Source organism: Oncorhynchus mykiss, chromosome 4, assembly GCF_057628025.1.
Source record: "Oncorhynchus mykiss isolate SJ-2025 chromosome 4, ASM5762802v1, whole genome shotgun sequence".
Lineage (NCBI taxonomy): Eukaryota > Metazoa > Chordata > Actinopteri > Salmoniformes > Salmonidae > Oncorhynchus > Oncorhynchus mykiss.
In genome coordinates, this window is record NC_143025.1 from 7,740,185 (window position 1) to 7,750,321 (window position 10,137).

At 44.1% G+C, this 10,137-nt stretch overlaps 1 protein-coding gene across 1 annotated transcript; it reads right to left on the bottom strand.

The window, feature by feature from the left end:
• Positions 1 to 545: 545 nt before the first annotated feature.
• Positions 546 to 7,491, bottom strand: gnb5a (G protein subunit beta 5a). Its single transcript, XM_036969247.2, has 11 exons — positions 6,975 to 7,491; positions 5,773 to 5,909; positions 5,374 to 5,415; positions 4,372 to 4,448; positions 3,832 to 3,964; positions 3,051 to 3,194; positions 2,487 to 2,578; positions 2,284 to 2,332; positions 2,026 to 2,122; positions 1,611 to 1,777; positions 546 to 887 (listed from the first exon to the last, which is right to left on the bottom strand). The coding sequence occupies exons 1-11, from the start codon at positions 7,108 to 7,110 to the stop codon at positions 876 to 878; spliced, it is 1,086 nt and encodes a 361-aa protein (XP_036825142.1). The 5' UTR covers positions 7,111 to 7,491; the 3' UTR covers positions 546 to 875.
• Between the last annotated feature and the right edge of the window lie 2,646 nt (positions 7,492 to 10,137).

Consider the following 10,137-nt stretch of genomic DNA (forward strand, 5'->3'; position numbering starts at 1 on the left):
TGTTATCTAGTGTCTGTCATCTGAGCATCATGTTAGTGTAATCGTTACCCATCGCGCCACAAAAGCTGCGGCCCTCTGCAAGGGGAACAACTACTTCTAGGTCTCAGAGCGAGTGACGTCACCGACTGAAACACTATTAGCGTGCACCACCGCTAACTAGCTAGCCATTTCACATCGGCCACATTAGCTAGGTGTTATCTAGTGTCTGTCATCTGAGCATCATGTTAGCTAGGTAGTTTATTAGGCTACAGATTAAATAAATGAACTTCACTGTCTCGTGAAAGTGCACGGTGAGGAGCTTGATGCTACTTTCCAATAAATATTGAGGGTCTTATTCTGGTGACATGATGATATGTTAAAATATTCTCGCTCTTATCCATAATAATCTCATCCCGTAAACTAGCCTAACAGCACTGTATCCGCGATCAGTTGGCTGGAGCGCCTGTGCCATTACCAGAGGAGACACATTTGCTATTTAACACAACAGTTTCAGTTGTTGTTGTAACAAAACAAACCAGTAGAGTTGAAAATAAGACGGAAACACATTGAACTGTAGATTTTATTTATTCAGTACATGAAAACTTAAGCTAAAAAGTACATAGTGTGCACTACGTCATCACGCACTAATTTATTTTATTTTTATCCACAAGTCAATTTGTCGGAAACCCCCCCTGGTGGGGAAAATGGGTATATTTTCTTCATGCGGATTTTTAGAATATTCGCATTGAAAAATCTGTCGCCATAGTTTATGACGTCTATGATTGTACTCAAGCAGAGTGGGACATGTCTGTCTCTTATGTACAACTGGCTCGATCTATCTACCACGGAATTCACTTTTCACCGTTTTTTCCTCCTCTGTGTCATTCTCGTCTTCTTTAAGCCCAGATCTAAAATTGAAAAATAGAAATAGAAAATTACTGAAATGTTTATTTTTTTTTTTACAATTATATAAGTTATGGACCAAAAGTAATAAATGATGCTGTTCTAATGAAATAGAATGAAGAGGGCACGGGCATCAGTGAAAGACAAGAAGAAGAAGAAACTAGGATAAGACAGACAGTAGCAGGTGTTACAGGTTCTAGGTTGGTTAGCATGTTAGCTTTAGCACACTGATTGCAGTCACCTCGTTAGTCAGGATGTGTTTCACCTGTGCTGGCCCAGAGAGTGATCTCGTTAGTCAGGATGAGTTTCACCTGTGCTGGAACCAGCTGGTCGTTAGGACCCGCTGGCCCAGTGCGTCAGCTAGAGAGGATATGTTGGTAAAGCTACACCCTCACATTAGCGCTTCCACTTTAATTAGCCAAAAATAGTTTTGTTTTTTCCCCTTGTTTGTTTGGCTCCATATTCATTTTACTCCCTATCCTAAATTGGAGTTTGTTGATTTCCTTTAGTTTTACCTCTGAGGTAAATGTTGTGAGCATTCATTGTGTGTGTCTCTTATAACCCTTCTTATTAGTTGCGTGCCAACTTTCGGTGGGTGTCTTTCAGAACCCCATTTGAAATCCATTCCTGTTTTGTTTTAGATGTGAAAGTGACTTTCTGTGAATGTGCAACATTTTGTGTGGGGTCCTTTTGGGAAGGTAACCCAGGTGATAACCCCTATCCCTCACCCTGAGAGTGTGGTCCCATGACCCTGAGCAGAAGGCCGTTCCGTCAGGAGACAGGCGCAGAGTGCTGACACGGTTCTCGTGTCCAAACAGGATGGACACCCTCGTCCCCTTCAAGACATCCCACACGTTGATGGTGTAGTCGTTGTAGCCACCGAACAGTAGCCGGCCTGAAGAATGAAAAAACACGTCCTCTTTCAACCAATAGAAACGTAACACATCATTTTTGATGAAAAGGTTCATGTGAAAGCAAGCTATTCTTATTCAACAGCAAATAACATGAATTTAATTTAGTGCAAAATCATTATGGGTTTAATTAGTGAAATTGATCAGTGAAATCATTTGTTTTATGTGGCGAGTAGAATAAGGGCTTTATTCGCTATGGATTGACTCGATCCCTAAGGGTATTGCGTCTTACCACTGAGAGAGAAGTCAACACTGGAGGCACCAAATATGATGCTCTCTTTGGAATAAATGGCCACTTCTCTGTCTGCCCTCAGGTCATAGAGACGACACTGAAACAAACAATGCTTGTTAATGTTTAGATTTCTTTTCTTTTTTCCCCGCAAATGGGGTAAATTATTATTATTATTTTCTACAAAGAAATGACTTCATGAACTTTGACATAGAAAGGCAACATGTGATCAAGCAGTAAATTATATGGATGATGCCTTACTGTAGCGTCATCGGAGCCTGAAGCAAATGCATCTCCACTGGGGTAGTACCTGATGCCAAGGAAGGAGACAAACGCCAGGTAATATAAGAAACCCAAGCAAACGGGAGGGTAGAGTACTCCTACTTAACATTTAATACATGTCACTGTCAGTGTTGACAAGTGGTATAAGTCGCTTTGAATAAAGTCATATCTTGTGACCTCACCTGACGCTGTTGATGTCTGATTCGTGGGTTTCGAAGGACTGGATGCACTGGCCTGAGCGCATGTCCCATACATTGGCCTTCTTGTCACAGCCCTGCACGAGACACACATAAGAGGATTCTGGATTCACACATTAATTGCTGACTTTTTTGACAGGTCACCCTCACAAAAGAGGGTTTAACCTCAAGGTCATTTGGGGGTTAAAAAAAAGTAGAAAATAATCAACATTATGTAAAATGCAACACAGTCTCTCTGCAGTCTGGACCACACATGCCCCCTAGAGGCAAGGGAGGGAATCTCAAGCCCGCCACTATTTCATCACTATGGTGCCCTTCCATCTGTTTCCGCTTATCATTTAAAATCTCTTGGAATAAAATAAAATAACAATTTGAAAGGAATGTTGTATGTTACAGTAGGACTGTATGTTTTTTGTATATATATATTTTTTTTAAGTGAAAAGAGGAGGGAGAAAGAAGGCTTATAGGAGCAGTCATGCTGGGGTTTTTTTTTTCTCTCACAATTTCTCATTGTGAGACTAAGTGAAATACTACTAGTTGTCTGCTCACTCCAGAGACGAAGGTGTTGCCGGTCTCAGAAGGAGCTAGGTCGAGACATAGAACATCGGCGGCGTGTCCATGGAAACTCTGTAACAGCTGACCACTCTCCACATCCCATAATGCACAGGTTCCGTCTCCGCTCGACGTCAGGATCTGGAAGACAAGGGTTTCGTCACAAACTGCATCTTGGGATCGCAACACAATACTAACTGCCACTGAGTCATCCATTGAATGTCAATGAAAATTAGACTTAAGGTTAGGATTCACCCCATAAATCTACATCAAGGACTGGTTTCACAAACCCTATATTAGTCTAATTTCAGGACTAAAAATAATTGTCACTGCAGGTTCTATATTGAATACATCAGGGAAAACGGCTCCCAGAGAGCAAAGTACAACCACACTACTACCAATAGCAGGGTCAGAGTGAAACCATTGTTCAGAATTCAGAATTCAGAATTCTCTGACACGGACCCATAAATAGAAGAGTCTTGGCCGAGGCTAAAGCATGTGACTAACTATATCCAATGGGGAACATTTGACTGTTGTGAATTATTAAACAAGCGTAGAAGTTCTTTCCAAGTACAGTACAGTATGACAGGCTGTGATTTGCCATAATTTATTTGCTATAGGAAAGTCAACTGATTTAGCAGTAATCAAGTAATTCAATGAGTTATAGATAGGAACGAATACAGAAACCTTGATAAAGACGATAACAAAATATACAAATGTACAACAAATAATCATTACATCAGACGAAGGAAGAAGATGAAGAGGTGTCTCGTCTAACCTGCATGTCTGAGTTGGTGAAGCTACAGGCAGATAAGTAGTTGGTGTGCATGGCGACAGACTTCTTCTTCGCTGCCAGGTTCTCATTCTTGTCCAAGGACAGAGGGTACACAGAGCACTTGTTGTCCAGACCACTGAAATCCAATCAATCGATCAATCAAATGTTTATTTATAACGTCTTTAACATCAACAGTTGTGTGTTACAGTAACCGGGGAGGAGGAGCACAGTGGCACAGTGGAGAAACGGAGCGTCTGGGTGGAGTACAGGGACTTACCCACAGGATACTGTACATCCAGGAGTACAGGGACTTACCCACAGGATACTGCACACCCAGGAGTATAGTGATTTACCCACAGGATACTGCACATCCAGGAGTATAGGGACTTACCCACAGGATACTACACACCCAGGAGTATAGTGATTTACCCACAGGATACTGCTCATCCAGGAGTATAGGGACTTACCCACAGGATACTGCACACCCAGGAGTATAGGGACTTACCCACAGGATACTGCACATCCAGGAGTATAGGGACTTACCCACAGGCTACTGCACATCCAGAGGGGGCGTAGGCACAGGCCATCACCCAGGTGCACGGCATGGTCACCGCGTGCTCCTAGAGGACACGACATTATAAAGGTACAATCAGCAATATAACATCATGGTCACCGCGTGCTCCTAGAAAATAATTGCCGTGTTTGAGGGCATAAGTATTCATCAAGGCGACGAGGCGCCGAATTTCTGATCTTGATCACACAATAGTTATTTTGTATGCAAGGTGATTTGATCAGTGATTCTGCACAACTGCAATGTTATCCATCTCAAATACACGAGGGAGACTTCAACACCATGACATCATCAAACTCAGGGGAGAAACTTCCTGCTTACAGAAATAAGCAACCACAACAACAACAACAGAATTCAAATCCGCCAAGGAAATATTGTGTCTTCTTATTCCCAATGTTGGCTAAGGAAAGGCTTAAAATAAAACTTGCTATGAAAACCAATGTCTGCGGCCCAGACGGCAACCAATAACAAATGTGCTTCCGGGACTGTGTTTGTTGTGTAATTGTGAGATGCAGGACTCCCTCGCAAAAGAGACCTTGGTTTAAATGGGATTCAAAGGTCAAATAAATAAAAATATAGTGCACTACTTTTGACTAGGGTCAATAGGGCACTAGTCAAAAAGTAGTGCACTATGTAGGGAATAGGGCGCCATTTGGAACGTATGTCAGCTCAGAGAACTACAGAAGTCTTACTATTTCTCCAACCAGTCAATTGTGCCTTTATTTTATTTATTTATTTTACTTTTATTTTATTATTTTACCTTTATTGAACTAGGCAGTTAAGAACAAATTCTTATTTACAATGACGGCCTAGGAACAGTGGGGTAACTGCCTGTTCAGGGGCAGAACGACAGCTCAGGGATTTGAACTTGCAACCTTCCGGTTACTAGTCCAACCGCTCTAACCACTAGGCTACCCTGCCGCCCCAGGCTACCCTGCCGTACTGTTTGTGGAGGGAGAAGAAAGAGTCCCTACCTTGTTAGTGGTGAAGGCATCCCATACAATCACTTTCCCGTCCTGAAGATAAGTTAAGAGGGGAAAAACATTAGAAGTAGCACACAAGCGTAAGATTCTCTACATCTCCAACAAAATATGGCATTCATTTGATAACCACTGAAAGCAGTGCATATTAGCTGAAACAACAACCCCCCCCCCCCCCCCCCAAAAAAAAAAATTACAATATTTCAGCGCTATGGACCATAAGTATATCAAGGGAGACGACTGGCATGAATGCATCTGTTTAGGAGGAACCTCAAATTCCCCGATGACAAGTTTACAATCCATTTCAGCACCATGGACAGTGACCGCCTGGAGTGACGACTCATGCATCTGTTTAGGACTTCAGGAAAATTGTACATATAATCCAACACTCACCTGTGATGAGCTGACGATCCTCCTCTTGTCCTTACACCAGTCCATGCAGAGAACTTTGTTGCCATGTCCCTTCAGAGTACGCCGGGTCTTCATGATAAACTGGCCCAGTCCATCCACTTTCTCTGCCACCTGGTGTACTGTAGTAGGGACCAAGATCCTAGGTTAGTGTACTGTTGTAGGGACCAAGATCCTAGGTTAGTGTACTTTAGTAGGGACCAAGGTCCTATGTTAGTGTACTGTTGTAGGGACCAAGATCCTACGTTAGTGGACTGTAGTAGGGACCAAGATCCTACGTTAGTGGACTGTAGTAGGGACCAAAGTCCTATGTTAGTGTACTGTTGTAGGGACCAAGATCCTACGTTAGTGGACTGTAGTAGGGACCAAGATCCTACGTTAGTGGACTGTAGTAGGGACCAAGATCCTACGTTAGTGGACTGTAGTAGGGATTAGGGACCAAGATCCTACGTTAGTGTACTGTTGTAGGGACCAAGATCCTACGTTAAAGTGGTAAATTCTGGACCAATATCCGACATTAGGGCATTGTTGTAGGGGATCAATCTAATGTTGCAGGGGATCAATCAAATGTTGTTGGGATCAATCTAACTAATCTAGAGTGGTAAATTATAGGGGACTAGCATTAGCTATCGTTAGTGTACTGTTGTTATAGGGACGAAAATCCCGACGTTTGCCTGTGGTTACCATAATCCATCTCATCGTGTTGGGGATGAACGTGCAGTAAACGGTTAGAGATGTTACATTAATCTCTCTGATCTCAACCAGATCGACCAGCCAAGCATAAATCACGGGTGAATATGAATAATGGTACAAACCGCCATCTGGGCTAGGCTATAATAAAACGGTGCTTTTGAGTGTCAATGGCAAATACAAGGAGAAATCTCAACCACAGCCTAGACTATATGTGTAATTGCAGATGGAAAACATGGACGAGCAAATGGCTACAAATAAACCATGTACAAATTATGCAAAAAATAATACATTTTCTTCAAATGACCGATTCAATGCACTGTGGCCTAATAATAGCAATATGACAAATTCACAATATATATATCTATTATATAGATATATTCTAATATTATGGTCGTGTTTACATGTGTCATGCAATCCTATTTGGAAGGCAGATTATGTTTCCATTCAAGGGGCCTTCCCTTCCCCTCTCCTCTCTCATTTTCAGCACCACTCACGTTCGACATCGTGCAGTTTCGCTCTTTCGTCCTCCAGCTTCGTTTTCAACGTATCCGATTCTGCTTTTAGGTTAGTGAGAGTCTCATTCGGTTGAACCTCCTGTGTAGCCATTTCAGGGTTTATGGAAAATCTCATATATTCCCGTTGTCAGAGCAGCGTCGGGACGGCAAAAAGGCTCTTTGCAAACTGAAGGCTCGCAGCTGATTCAGCTGTCATGACGTCAGATAAAAGATGATCTCTCAGTTTTCTAGTAGGGAAGCTGCCTCTAGTAGGGAAGCTGCCTCTAGTAGTAGGGAAGCTGCCTCTAGTAGTAGGGAAGCTGCCTCTAGTAGTAGGGAAGCTGCCTCTAGTAGGGAAGCTGCCTCTAGTAGAAGGGAAGCTGCCTCTAGTAGAAGGGAAGCTGCCTCTAGTAGTAGGGAAGCTGCCTCTAGTAGTAGGGAAGCTGCCTCTAGTAGTAGGGAAGCTGCCTCTAGTAGAAGGGAAGCTGCCTCTAGTAGAAGGGAAGCTGCCTCTAGTAGAAGGGAAGCTGCCTCTAGTAGGGAAGCTGTCTCTAGTAGTAGGGAAGCTGCCTCTAGTAGTAGGGAAGCTGCCTCTAGTAGTAGGGAAGCTGCCTCTAGTAGTAGGGAAGCTGCCTCTAGTAGAAGGGAAGCTGCCTCTAGTAGAAGGGAAGCTGCCTCTAGTAGAAGGGAAGCTGCCTCTAGTAGTAGGGAAGCTGCCTCTAATAGTAGGGAAGCTGCCTCTAGTAGTAGGGAAGCTGCCTCCAGTAGGGAAGCTGCCTCTAGTAGTAGGGAAGCTGCCTCTAGTAGTAGGGAAGCTGCCTCTAGTAGTAGGGAAGCTGCCTCTAGTAGGGAAGCTGTCTCCAGTAGGGAAGCTGCCTCTAGTAGGGAAGCTGCCTCTAGTAGGGAAGCTGTCTCTAGTAGTAGGGAAGCTGTCTCTAGTAGTAGGGAAGCTGCCTCTAGTAGGGAAGCTGCCTGTAGTAGGGAAGCTGCCTCTAGTAGGGAAGCTGCCTCTAGTAGGGAAGCTGCCTCTAGTAGTAGGGAAGCTGCCTCTAGTAGTAGGGAAGCTGCCTCTAGTAGTAGGGAAACTGCCTCTAGTAGTAGGGAAGCTGCCTCTAGTAGTAGGGAAGCTGACTCTAGTAGTAGGGAAGCTGCCTCTAGTAGTAGGGAAGCTGCCTCTAGTAGTAGGGAAGCGGCCTCTAGTAGGGAAGATGTCTCTAGTAGGGAAGCTGCCTCTAGTAGGGAAGCTGCCTCTAGTAGGGAAGCTGCCTCTAGTAGTAGGGAAGCTGCCTCTAGTAGTAGGGAAGCTGCCTCTAGTATGGAAGCTGCCTCTAGTAGGGAAGCTGTCTCCGGTAGGGAAGCTGCCTCTAGTAGGGAAGCTGCCTCTAGTAGGGAAGCTGTCTCTAGTAGGGAAGCTGCCTCTAGTAGGGAAGCTGCCTCTAGTAGTAGGGAAGCTGCCTCTAGTAGGGAAGCTGCCACTGGCAGTGGTGCTAGATCCTCCACTGCTCCAATACCTACGATACATTTATTAAACAGCCATGACCATTAATGTTGTGAATGAAGTAACAAAAAAAAGAAGAAGTTTGGACTAAACCTGGTGCTACTGTATCAGAAAGAGGTTTGGACTAACCCTGGTCCTACTGTATCAAAGAGAGGTTTGGACTAACCCTGGTCCTACTGTATCAAAGAGAGGTTTGGACTAACCCTGGTCCTACTGTATCAAAGAGAGGTTTGGACCAACCCTGGTCCTACTGTATCAGAAAGAGAGGTTTGGACTAACCCTGGTCCTACTGTATCAAAGAGACGTTTGGACTAACCCTGGTCCTACTGTATCAAAGAGACGTTTGGACTAACCCTGGTCCTACTGTATCAAAGAGAGGTTTGGACTAACCATGGTCCTACTGTATCAAAGAGAGGTTTGGACCAACCCTGGTCCTACTGTATCAGAAAGAGGTTTGGACTAACCCTGGTCCTACTGTATCAAAGACAGGTTTGGACTAACCCTGGTCCTACTGTATCAAAGACAGGTTTGGACTAACCCTGGTCCTACTGTATCAAAAAGAGGTTTGGACCAACCCTGGTCCTACTGTATCAGAAAGAGGTTTGGACTAACCCTGGTCCTACTGTATCAAAGACAGGTTTGGACTAACCCTGGTCCTACTGTATCAAAAAGAGGTTTGGACTAACCCTGGTCCTACTGTATCAAAGAGAGGTTTGGACCAACCCTGGTCCTACTGTATCAGAAAGAGGTTTGGACTAACCCTGGTCCTACTGTATCAAAGAGAGGTTTGGACCAACCCTGATCCTACTGTATCAGAAAGAGGTTTGTACTAACTCTGGTGCTACTGTATCAGAAAGAGGTTTGGACTAACCCTGGTCCTACTGTATCAAAGAGAGGTTTGGACCAACCCTGGTCCTACTGTATCAAAGAGAGGTTTGGACCAACCCTGGTCCTACTGTATCAAAAAGAGGTTTGTACTAACCCTGGTCCTACTGTATCAAAGAGAGGTTTGGACTAACCCTGGTCCTACTGTATCAGAAAGAGAGGTTTGGACTAACCCTGATCCTACTGTATCAGAAAGAGAGGTTTGGACCAACCCTGGTCCTACTGTATCAAAGAGAGGTTTGGACTAACCCTGGTCCTACTGTATCAAAGAGAGGTTTGGACCAACCCTGGTCCTACTGTATCAGAAAGAGAGGTTTGGACTAACCCTGGTCCTACTGTATCAAAGAGACGTTTGGACTAACCCTGGTCCTACTGTATCAAAGAGACGTTTGGACTAACCCTGGTCCTACTGTATCAAAGAGAGGTTTGGACTAACCATGGTCCTACTGTATCAGAAAGAGGTTTGGACCAACCCTGGTCCTACTGTATCAGAAAGAGGTTTGGACTAACCCTGGTCCTACTGTATCAAAGACAGGTTTGGACTAACCCTGGTCCTACTGTATCAAAGACAGGTTTGGACTAACCCTGGTCCTACTGTATCAAAAAGAGGTTTGGACCAACCCTGGTCCTACTGTATCAGAAAGAGGTTTGGACTAACCCTGGTCCTACTGTATCAAAGACAGGTTTGGACTAACCCTGGTCCTACTGTATCAAAAAGAGGTTTGGACTAACCCTGGTCCTACTGTATCAAAGAGAGGTTTGGACTAACCCTGGTCCTAC